Below are 12,785 nucleotides of genomic sequence, written 5' to 3' on the forward strand. Positions count from 1 at the left end.
TAATTTATAATTAGTTTTTAAAATTCAATTCACAAAATTTTGAGTATTTAAATTTTAATTCTATCAAGCAATAAGCTTTCCGGGTTTGTACAAGAAAAATGTAGTTAAATAAATTGCTACACGTGATCTCAATTTCTTGATAGTTTTGAATCAAAATTCTAGGTTTGGGTTTTTATTTTTATTTTTTCTTCTTTTTCCCAAAATAAATACAATCCTCCTATTCTTCCTTTATTTTTATTTATTTAAATTTTTTGGTGTACCCAGTGAGTGGCTTATTGCTTCGATTGATTTTGGTAGCGAGTTCCCTCAAATTTGTCAATACAACAAAATAAAAATAAATAAAAAAGAATTGAACAAGAACATCGATTCCCCTTTAAAGCATAAGAATAGATTGAACGTTTTAAATTAAGGTTTTATGTCTAACAAATCGACCTCTCTCCATGCCCTATCTTCGGTGATCAATAAATGTGTGCCAAAATTTTAAAGACATGTCAATGCATGACAATTGAATTGCAAAAAGGAAATAAAAAAAAAAATGAAAAAGAAAAGAAGAAGAAGAGGACTAAAGATCTTTTAAATTGAATTGATTTATAATTTTGTACCTTAACTTGCTATTTGAAAGTCTACTGACTAATGCCGGCAACAACTGATGCAACACAGTGTGATCGTTTATTATACCATCATGCATTGAAAAATAAATGTAGTAATGTATGGATTTCTATTCCCCATACAAACGTAATATTATGATAACAATTTCATTTAAATTAATAGTCTTAAAAATGAAAAGATTTTATAATTCTTGCCATTGTAAATTTCAAGTAAATCTTGTTCTTTATAATCCTTAAATATTTGAAAAGCAAATCAATTTACAAATCTAATTTAAGAGTGCAATTTGACTACCATGTATCCTTTTATAAAAATTCAAGAGTTGCTGCACGCCTACTTGGATGACGCCTACTTCGATGAAGCCTACTTCGAGGACAAGGAGCTGTTGAAGAGGATTAAGCCTTAAGATGTGGTTACTTATAACGTTGACTAACAATTGGTAACCCAAACTCTTTCCTTTTTCTATTTGAAGAAGTCTGAGGGGCCCAGAGTTTCAGCACCACTCTAGTCACTCCCACTAAGAATTTTTTGCAGATCTATAGACCAGCGCGTTCCTCTTCGCAAGGAGATGAACGTGGTAACCCAGTTACAATAAGAGGAGATACAGTGTGAAGCGGTTTATTTATTTATTTTTTTTATAAAACCCAATTTAACATTTAATTTTATTTTTTTTTAAAAAAAATGTGCCAACGAAGTGCTTTCAACTACTTAAAAATTAGGTTTAATTGAGAATGAGAACATTTAAATTTCAAACAGTTACAAATAAAAATTTCAATTTATAATTAGTATTTAAAATTCAGTTCATAAAATTTTGAATATTTAAATTTTAATTCTATCAAAAAATAAGCTTTCCGGGTTATACAAGAAAAATGTAGTTAAAAGAAATTGCTACATGCGATCTCAATTTATTGATTATTTTGAATCAAAATTCTAGGTTTGGGTTTTTTAAATATATATATATATATATATATATATGTATATATATATATATAGATTTTTCATCTTTTAGTAATAGAATAGTGACTAAAAGTAGTCTATCAATCAGGATATAATTTGAGAATTAAAGGTGGAAACAATGTTACATAGACTTGTTACATTACCCATGATGCAACCTTCTATTTGCACATTGTTGATGATCTATGAAGCACGGACACAGATACGGGACACGGGTACGACACGACACGGATACGGCGACACGGCAAATTTCAAAAAAATAGGACACGGACAGGGCGAGGATACGCCTATAAAATTATATATATATATATATATATATATATATATATATATATATATATATGTATATATATATTCAAAATATAATTACTAGAATCTTGTACAGATAAATAAAACAACAATAAAGAACAGAATTAATTTCAATAATTTCATCTCTGTTATAAGAAAGATATGGACAAGACAAAACAGAAAATAAATGAAAAATAAAGTTGATCCAAATTCCAAACGAAGATGTGCAGAAGAGACATAGCTATAATGAACTAAATATGTATATGAATAAATATATATACTTTCAGTCTTTCACAAAGTTTTGTTCATGTAACTTAAATATATATGTATATATATATATTTTGTTCATGAAGAGAGATAATTGAAGAAGAGGAGAGACTGAGAGGAGTGAGAGAAAATAAATCTTGTCTCACAGAAGTGTCGGACCGTGTGTCCGAGCCTCGGACACGCGTGTCCAATAAAAAATAATATTTGGACACTTTACAGAAGTGTCGGACACGTGTCCGAGCCTCGGACACGGGTGTCGGTGTCCGAAAAGTATCCGACACGGGTACGGGACCCCTGAGAGGAGTGTCCGTGATTCATAGTTGATGATATTTGGAATATTATGTGAATTAATAAAAATGATTACTCACTCATGTTGGAATTAAGGATGACCATCTACGGATTTTTCTTCTTTCTTCTTTTTATTGGGTGTTAGTGAGAAGTTTGATGATGAATGTAAATAGTAGCAAACTCATCTCTCTCAATCACTTACGCTAACACCGTGGAATCGATGGTCTTCAAATGAAAAGATTTTATTGTTTTATTTTTATTTTTTTTGATAAGTAAAAAAGATTTTATTGTTCTTGCCATTATACATCTTCTTGTTCTTTATCCTTATATATTAACATTGCGAACCAATTTATCTACCACATGCTTTTACAAATCTAAATTTAAGGGTGCAATTTAGATTAAAAACGAGTACAACAACAAATCAAATAAGGGCCTTTGTTTCTCTCTGCTGTCTAACCTGGTTCTCTCTCTACCGCATCAACAAGAAGAAGAAACAGCTGTCTGACCTGGTTTCTTTGGTCTTAGCATGTGCAAGGGTATGGTTTTGAGGTAAGAGGATAGTAACTGCGATGCATATCTGAAGGAATTTTAGTTTGTGGAGCATGACCTGCTGGGGAAGACGACGTATGAATTACATATTGGCCGTGCAGTTGTGGGTACCAGACCACCAAATTATACCTAAAATCATTACATCCACAGAGACATGCATCCACATATAAAATACATTCAACTTTTCAAAACAGTGAACTATGATGCATAACAGTACCATATACCTAAAATCTAAACAAACAAGTCTCCACATATAAAATTTCATTCTGAAATACAAATTCTCAAAACAGTTTACTATGCACAAAAATAACAAAGTCACTTTTTCAACTACCAAGTAGCTCTCACAAGAAGTTCTACCCTCCTTTTTGTAATCTCTCCTTTATCCAAGTAACATCATCCTGAATGGCTTTCAAATCCCTCTCCAGGGCTTTGAATCTCCCCAGTGTGACTGGGGCATCATCCTTCTCATAAGCAGATATCAGTGCCATACCGCAGGATATGTCATCTCCTGTTACTTCTTGATGCTCAGCAGCCTTCGCCTTCGCCTTCTCCTTCTCCTTCTCCTTCTCCTTCTCCTGAGCATGTCTAATAGCCACACCACAAGCCACAACATACTCAGGCTTCAACCTTATTTGAAGCTTGCTCTCAAACTGTGCCTGTACCACTTCTCTAAGTTTGGGAATGTTTGAACATCCCCCAACCAACACAATCTCATGCAGGCGGCCATACTTGTCCTTCGCAAACTTCCTCAAATAACACCTTATCATCTTAACCAGAGACACGAAAAGATACCCATTGAGCTCCTCAAACTTGGGGCGCGTGAAGGAGGTGCTGTAATCAACCCCGTCTAACAACTGTTTCACCTCCACCTCGACAAGATCATTTGATGACAGCGAAATTTTCGCCTTTTCGCAGGGGATGAGTAGTCGATTGATCACAGCCATGTTAGCATGGACACCACGGTGCCTCTTATTGAACTCATCCCGAATGTGAAGCGCCATATTCATGTCCATCCTTTCACCACAAATTTTATCATCTGTAGTAGTTTCTTCGTATTCCAATCTGTCTTGTCCCACACTGAACAAGGTCACATTTGACGCCGTCCCACCTACATCTACAATCAAAACGTTTTTGATGACAGGATTCCTAATCTCCTTCTCGTAACCATACGCAGAGACTACAGCGGTAACTTCAGTGTGGGTCCCAGCCAGCCTGAGATCTGCAAATGCAATTGCATTTTGAATACCATCCACCCTGGCATTCCGATTCTCTAACTTGTTGGGTAAGGCACAAGCCACATCCACGATGCAGACCCCAAGGGACTTCTCGGCCGTCTTCTTGATCTCTTCAATGATTAAAGAAGATACAGCTTCGGGAGACAAATGTTTTTCCACTCCTTTGATGGTCACATTTATCCAAGGCGCGTCGTCTTCATGTAAATCTTCAATCATGTGCACACCAATGGGAGCAGGCAACTTGGAATGGAGGGCACTCGCTGTGTAGCCAACGAATCTTAGGGGACCTACAAAAAGAGAAAAAAATATTAAGGTGCTATTTATATTAAGGTACTAAATCAAGATTAAGCATCTAACCAGTAATTGTATTTTCGCGATTCATAGGAAAAAGTTCCTTCGCAGCATCGCCAATTAATGGCCCGGAGTCCGTAAAAGAAACGTAACAAGGAAGTGAGGCTGCTATTGTTGCAACGTTTCCTTCAATAACAGCAAGGGAACAGGACGTGGTGCCGAAATGAATGCCCACAGTCGGTCCCTCTTTGTTTAATTCCATTGCTTTACTCTTGGCCCGTACCTGAAAACACAGCAGGAATCTTAAACGTGAGATGGAGACCCAAGGAAAAAACAAGAAGAAGAACAGAATCCGAGAATGGCAGAAAACGATATACCTGAAGCATCCCATCGTTTCCGTCGGAGGAGGGAGCCATTTCTGCAAAAACTCTCCCAGTCGGTCCCTCTTTGTTTAATTCCATTGCTTTTCTCTTGGCCCGTACCTGAAAACGGAGCAGGAATCTTAAACGTGAGATGGAGACCCGGGGAAAAAAAGAAGAAAGAGAGCAAACAGAATCAGAGAATGGCAGAAAACGATATACCTGACCCATCCCATCGTTTCCATCGTCTGAGGAAACCATTTCAAGCAAAACCCAATCAGCCAAATGCTACTGCAACAAAAGAAATTCAAGCAAAACCCATGAACGAAAATACTATGAGGTGCCACAAAAACTAATAAATTGAAAAACATAATCAGCCAAATTAGCCAATTCAATGAATGAATGAAAGATCTCAGCACGACAACACATAGTCACTTGTCAGCAAAACAATGAATCTTCTATACTTGAACATTTGTATAAATGAATACATTCATTATTGTTGATTTCATAAAAAAAAACAGAGATTTATTACTGTAAGTGTTCCCTACAAAAATTATTGAATTCACACAAGAAATAAATGAATGAAAGCTTAACGTCATGGACATCCTTCAACAATATATCAACCTCTTCTTTCTCATGGAAATTAATTAACAAAACATGTATATAGTGTGCAGTGTATACTGCTTTTGATAATTAGTCCCAATTCCCAAAACTGTTTCCTCCGCAATAACTTAGCTCTAGAGAGATTTGTCATTTGTCTTATCTCAATTTTCAATACAACTCATAACTCACGTCACATTCGCTCACAAACAACATGAAATGCCCTCACATGGCAAAAATCAAGCAAGATGCACTTAGAGCATGTTCATCTCAATTAGGGACACTTTGGACAAATTCTGAAAATGATTGAAACTTGAAGAAACAAAATCAAATCACATTTCACATTTCAGCTATCAAATCCCAATTTCCAATTTTGAAAACTATATAACACCTCTAAACATTTCAGCCATTAGAATTTTCAGAAGTTAAGCATCACAAATGATCCGCATACATGACCATATATGCATTGAAGATCAATCATGTCAAAAAGTTCCAAAAGAAACCATATACATGCATAGAACACGTATAGATATCAAAGATTGTGTCTCCTCTAATTTCAGAATTTATTTGCATGCTTAATGACATTCAAGTTCCTTTCCAAAATTATCCAACTCATCCAATTGAAAAACAACTTATCCAAATTGAACATCACGACTCATGTGTTGAACAAACTCGAAACATCATTTTTGCAATTTCAGAATTTCAAAGTCTTAACACTTGGATATGAACTTGTGTGAACATACTTTCCATTAGAATAATCAAGAGTGCAACTTTAGAATATTTTTCAATGTCAAACTCTCAAGCATAAATATCAACTACAATGCCCAAACAATTCCCAAAGATTTTTAACACTCAACATCAAAGGATCATCATGGTCCTCCCTCAAAAATTTATTTCTCGACTCAATCAAACGGCAACACTCTCAAAACCACTTTTAGAAGATAAAGTCTCATTAGAAATTTGAACTAAACGGTTTAAATCGACAACAAGAATCAAATTCCAAAATTCAGAATTTTAGAATCCAAAGTTCAAGTCATACACGTATATATATATATATAAACTTCTCCAATGCCTCAGCCCATCACAATTTCAGAACACAAATCATATGTCATCACACATTGATATATATCAAAACTACCCAAACTTCGCAGCCCATCACAGTCGCAACTTCTCCACAATTTCAGAACACACATCATCTATATATATGATCACAGACATCACAGCCACAGCCTAAAACAAAAATTCCCAAACTTCAAACCACATATATGCATATCCCGAATATATACCAACATCAAAACTGAAACAATCAAACCATATACATCACAGATTCTCAGAAATTAAAAACACATATATATCATCTCAGATTCACAGCCCCGTCAATTTTTCTCAAAATACCAAATCACAATGTATATCATGAATATAGATCATCATAAAATTCAAACTCCTAATCTCAGTAATCTGAAAAATCAAAACCCTTATTCTCAGACTTTTTACACATGGATACTCACAAGTACACACATATATTTAGATAAAAAGAGAGAAGAGGAGGGGATAAGGATGCTTACCCGAGTGAGAATATCAGAGAAAGATGAGAGAGGGATTGTGACCAGCGACGGCTTGAGAAATGGCCGGAGAAAACGCAGCGACGGCCTGAAAATTGGCCCGCGATGGAGAAGATTGCCGGAGATACGGCCTGAGATGAGAACGACAGCGGGAGGATTGGCCGATGAGAATCCGAGATATAGGGAACTTCGGCCAGAGAATCGGCCGAAGAAAATGCAGCGACGGCCTGAGAAATGGCCGGAGAACACGCAGCGGCGGCTTGACCAGAGAGAGGGGGTGTTGGTGGCTTGTGGTTTCTGGTGAAGTGTGGTGGATGAGAGATGGGGAGATGGAATGGAGGTGGAGTGGTGGCTTCGGTGGAGGGATGAGGTGGTGTGGCGAGATGGAGGGTAAGAGAGATGAGGAGGAGGTTAGGGTTTGGCAGAGAGAGAGAGAGAGAGAGAGAGAGAGAAAAGATGGAGAGATGGAGGCACGAGAGAGAAGATATGTAACACTCGGGTAGGTTGTAGGGAAGAGCATGTATAAAGACTATTTGCTTCGCTTCTCTGCTGTTTTTCTTTTGTATGTTTGGGAGGGAAGAAAGAAAGAAAGGAAGAGAGAGAAAAGTAAGAAAAGGTAAAGAGAAGATATATAAAAAAAAAAAAAAAAATCAGGGTGTTAGAAATTTTAAAACTGAAGAATCAAAAATCTAGGTTTGGATTTTTATTTATATTTTTTGAACTTTAAAATTCTAGGTTTGGGTTTTTATTTTTATTTTTTCTTCTCTTTCCCAGAATAAATACAATCCTCCTATTCTTCCTTTATTTATTTTTTTGGTGAACCTAGTGGGTGGCTTATTGCTTCCATCGATTTTGGTAGCGAGTTCCATCAAATAGTGTCAATACAACAAAATAAAAATAAAAATATAACAAGAACATCGATTCCCCTTTAAAAGCGTAAGAATAGATTAAACGTTTACCATTAACGTTTTATGTCTAACAAATCGACCTCTCTCAATGAATCTTCTATACTTGAACATTTGTATAAATGAATACATTCATTATGGTTGATTTCATAAAAAAAAGCAGAGATTTATTACTGTGAGTGTTCCCTACAAAAATTATTGAATTCACACAAGAAATAAATGAATGAAAGCTTAAAGTCATGGACATCCTTCAACAATATATCAACCTTTTCTTTCTCATGGAAATTAATTAACAAAACATGTATATAGTGTGCAGTGTATACTGCTTTTGATAATTAGTCCCAATTCCCAAAACTGTTTCCTCCGCAATAACTTAGCTCTAGAGAGATTTGTCATTTGTCTTATCTCAATTTTCAATACAACTCATAACTCACATCACATTCGCTCACAAACAACACGAAATGCCCTCACATGGCAAAAATCAAGCAAGATGCACTTAGAGCATGTTCATCTCAATTAGGGACACTTTGGACAAATTCTGAAAATGATTGAAACTTGAAGAAACAAAATCAAATCACATTTCACATTTCAGCTATCAAATCCCAATTTCCAATTTTGAAAACTATATAACACCTCTAAACATTTCAGCCCTTGGGATTTTCAGAAATTAAGCATCACAAATGATCCGCATACATTAGCATATATGCATTGAAGATCAATCATGTCAAAAAGTTCCAAGAGAAACCATATACATGCATAGAACACGTATAGATATCAAAGATTGTGTCTCCACTAATTTCAGAATTTATTTGCACGCTTAATGACATTCAAGTTCCTTTCCAAAATTATCCAACTCATCCCAATTATCCAATTGAAATACAACAGAATTTCAAATACAACTTATCCAAATTGAACATCACAACTCAGCTATTGAACAATTTCAAAACATCAATTATGAAATTTCAGAATTTCAAAGTCTTAACACATGGATATGAACTTGTGTGAACATGCTTTCCATTAGAATAATCAAGAGTGCAACTTCAGAATATTTTTCAATGTCAAACTCTCAAGCATAAATATCAACTACAATGCCCAAACAATTCCCAAAGATTTTTAACACTCAACATCAAACGATCGTCATGGTCTTCCCTCAAAAATTTATTTCTCGACTCAATCAAACGGCAACACTCTCAAAACCATTTTTAGAAGATAAAGTCTCATTAGAAATTTGAACTAAACAGTTTAAATCGATAACAAGAATCAAATTCCAAAATTCAGAATTTTAGAATCCAAAGTTCAAGTCACACACGTGTATATATATATATAAACTTCTCCAATGCCTCAGCCCATCACAATTTCAGATCACAAATCATATACGTCATCGATATATATCTAAACTACCCAAACTTCACAGCCCATCACAGTCACAACTTCTCCACTATTTCAGAACACACATCATCTATATATATGATCACAGACATCGCAGCCACAGCCTAAAACAAAAATTCCCAAACTTCAAACCACATATATGCATATCCGGAATATATACCAACATCAAAACTGAAACAATCAAACCATGTATATCACAGATTCTCAGAAATTAAAAACACAAATATATCATCTCAGATTCACAGCCCCGTCAATTTTTCTCAAAATACCAAATCACAATGTATATCATGAATCTAGATCATCATAAAATTCAAACTACTAATCTCAGTAATTAGAAAAATCAAAACCCTTATTCTCAGACTTTTTACACAAGGATACTCACAAGTACACACATATATTTAGATAAAAAGAGGAAGAGGAAGGGATAAGGATGCTTACCCGAGTGAGAATATCAGAGAAAGATGGAGAGAGGGATTGTGACCAGCGACGGCTTGAGAAATAGCCGGAGAAAACGCAGCGACGGCCTGAAAATTGGCCCGCGATGGAGAAGATTGCCGGAGATACGGCCTGAGATGAGAACGACGGCCGGAGGAATGGCCAATGAGAATCCGAGAGATAGAGAACTTAGGCCAGAGAATCGCCGAAGAAAATGCAGCGACGGCCTGAGAAATGGCCGGAGAAGACGCAGCGGCGGCTTGACCAGAGAGAAGGGGTGTTGGTGGCTTGTGGTTTCGGGTGAAGTGTGGTGGATGAGAGATGGGGAGATGGAATGGAGGTAGAGTGGTGGCTTCGGTGGAGGGATGAGGTGGTGTGGAGAGATGGAGGATTAGAGAGATGATGAGGAGGTTAGGGTTTGGCGGAGAGAGAGAGAAGATGGATAGACGGAGGCACGAGAGAGAAGATATGCAACGCGTAGGGAAGAGCGAGCATGTATAAAGACTATTTGCTTCGCTTCCCTGCTGTTTTTCTTTTGTATGTTTGGGAGAGAGGGAAGAAGAAAGAAAGAAAGAAGGAAAGAGAGAGAAAAGTAAGAAAAGGTAAAGAGAAGATATATAAAAAAAAAAAAAAAAAAAAAAAATCAGGTTTTTAGAAATTATAAAACTGAAGAGTCAAAAATCTAGGTTTGGGTATTTATTTTTATTTTTTGAACTTTAAAATTCTAGGTTTAGGTTTTTATTTTTATTTTTATTTTTTCTTCTTTTTCCCAAAATAAATACAATCCTCCTATTCTTCATTTATTTTTATTTATTTATTATTGCTTACATCGATTTTGGTAGTGAGTTCCATCAAATCGTGTCAAAAAAAAAAAAAAAAACAACAACAACAACATTAACGTTTTATGTCTGACAAATCGATCTCTCTCCAAAGCCTATCTTCAGTGATCGATAAATGTGTACCAAAATTTTAACATAATATTAAGATAACACTTTTATTTGAATTGATAGTCTTAAAAATGAAAAGATTTTATAGTTCTTGCCATCGTAAATTTCAAGTAAATTTTGTTCTTTATAATCCTTAAATATTAGAAAAGCAAATCAATTTACAAATCTAATTTTACACCACCTTAATGTTTTTATTTATTTATTTATTTTATGAATTTCAACAACTTTTTTCACAATGACAATTGAGTGTTGGACTTGTACTTTTGGGGACACCGAATTATTGGATTTGAAATTAAAAGAAATTTAGCTAAGTTACAATTAATTTTGTGAAAACAGTTTAAGAAAAATAACTTAATTTTAAAGAATAGTGAATTTTTTGAAATTAATCTGTTCTTGGAGAACTAAACCGAACAAGTCTGAAGTTATAAATGCATTGGACCAATGTCCAATCTGTCTATCTGAAGATAAGGAACAAAACCCATTGAAACCCAAGTTACACATTATTGGAATTGGTTTGGACTTAAGATGTTGTTGGGTTCAATTTGAAATGGCCCAAGCTTGAATAACAAAAGTAGTGGATTTGGGTTCCATTGACCACCTAAATGCCGACTTTATCCATTGCATCTTTTTTCATATGAAAACCAAGGCGGTGTTTTGGGGAGTTTCTAAACCTAAACATTAAGGTGGTGTTGGGTGTTTGGGTCAGTGTGATGCTATTTTGATCATTTATTTATTTGTTATTTTTATGGCAGCTCATTTTAACATTTAATTTTAAAAAATAAAAAATATGACAATGAAGTGCTTTCAGTGGCAAGATTGTGAATACTACTAAAAAAAAAAAAAAAAAAAAAAAAAATTGGTTTAATTCAGAAATAGAATGTTTAAATTTCAAACAGTTGCAAATAAAAAATTTAATTTATAATTAGTTTTTAAAACTCAATTCACAAAATTTTGAGTATTCTATCAAGCAATAAGCTTTCCGGGTTTGTACAAGAAAAATGTAGTTAAATAAATTGCTACACGTGATCTCAATTTCTTGATAGTTTTGAATCAAAATTCTAGGTTTGGGTTTTTATTTTTATTTTTTCTTCTTTTTCCCAAAATAAATACAATCCTCCTATTCTTCCTTTATTTTTATTTATTTAAATTTTTTGGTGTACCCAGTGAGTGGCTTATTGCTTCGATTGATTTTGGTAGCGAGTTCCCTCAAATTTGTCAATACAACAAAATAAAAATAAATAAAAAAGAATTGAACAAGAACATCGATTCCCCTTTAAAGCATAAGAATAGATTGAACGTTTTAAATTAAGGTTTTATGTCTAACAAATCGACCTCTCTCCATGCCCTATCTTCGGTGATCAATAAATGTGTGCCAAAATTTTAAAGACATGTCAATGCATGACAATTGAATTGCAAAAAGGAAATAAAAAAAAAAATGAAAAAGAAAAGAAGAAGAAGAGGACTAAAGATCTTTTAAATTGAATTGATTTATAATTTTGTACCTTAACTTGCTATTTGAAAGTCTACTGACTAATGCCGGCAACAACTGATGCAACACAGTGTGATCGTTTATTATACCATCATGCATTGAAAAATAAATGTAGTAATGTATGGATTTCTATTCCCCATACAAACGTAATATTATGATAACAATTTCATTTAAATTAATAGTCTTAAAAATGAAAAGATTTTATAATTCTTGCCATTGTAAATTTCAAGTAAATCTTGTTCTTTATAATCCTTAAATATTTGAAAAGCAAATCAATTTACAAATCTAATTTAAGAGTGCAATTTGACTACCATGTATCCTTTTATAAAAATTCAAGAGTTGCTGCACGCCTACTTGGATGACGCCTACTTCGATGAAGCCTACTTCGAGGACAAGGAGCTGTTGAAGAGGATTAAGCCTTAAGATGTGGTTACTTATAACGTTGACTAACAACTGGTAACCCAAACTCTTTCCTTTTTCTATTTGAAGAAGTCTGAGGGGCCCAGAGTTTCAGCACCACTCTAGTCACTCCCACTAAGAATTTTTTGCAGATCTATAGACCAGCGCGTTCCTCTTCGCAAGGAGATGAACGTGGTAACCCAGTTACAATAAGAGGAGATA

The 12,785-nt window shown here is 34.6% G+C and overlaps 1 protein-coding gene across 2 annotated transcripts; it reads right to left on the minus strand.

The window, feature by feature from the left end:
- Positions 1 to 3,134: 3,134 nt before the first annotated feature.
- On the minus strand, positions 3,135 to 10,309 carry LOC132293543 (uncharacterized). Of its 2 annotated transcripts, none has more exons than XM_059791074.1 (5): positions 9,732 to 10,309; positions 5,060 to 5,128; positions 4,856 to 4,960; positions 4,545 to 4,761; positions 3,135 to 4,474 (listed from the first exon to the last, which is right to left on the minus strand). In XM_059791074.1, the coding sequence occupies exons 2-5, from the start codon at positions 5,096 to 5,098 to the stop codon at positions 3,306 to 3,308; spliced, it is 1,530 nt and encodes a 509-aa protein (XP_059647057.1). In that variant the 5' UTR covers positions 5,099 to 5,128; positions 9,732 to 10,309; the 3' UTR covers positions 3,135 to 3,305. The 2 variants fall into 2 exon arrangements, with proteins under 2 accessions (XP_059647057.1, XP_059647058.1); XM_059791075.1 differs by lacking the exon at positions 9,732 to 10,309 and adding an exon at positions 7,003 to 7,372.
- Between the last annotated feature and the right edge of the window lie 2,476 nt (positions 10,310 to 12,785).

This window comes from Cornus florida, unplaced genomic scaffold, assembly GCF_030987335.1.
Source record: "Cornus florida cultivar Cherokee Brave unplaced genomic scaffold, ASM3098733v1 CherokeeBrave_3.0.0_Hap2_Chr02, whole genome shotgun sequence".
NCBI classification, from domain to species: domain Eukaryota; kingdom Viridiplantae; phylum Streptophyta; class Magnoliopsida; order Cornales; family Cornaceae; genus Cornus; species Cornus florida.

Coding starts and splice junctions, on each gene's coding strand:
- LOC132293543 (XM_059791074.1), bottom strand. CDS start 5,098: ATGGTTTCCTCAGACGATGGAAACGATGGGATGGGTCAG. Junction 4,762..4,855: donor GAAACGATGGGATGCTTCAG/GTATATCGTTTT, acceptor CTGTGTTTTCAG/GTACGGGCCAAGAGTAAAGC. Junction 4,475..4,544: donor TCGCGAAAATACAATTACTG/GTTAGATGCTTA, acceptor CTCTTTTTGTAG/GTCCCCTAAGATTCGTTGGC.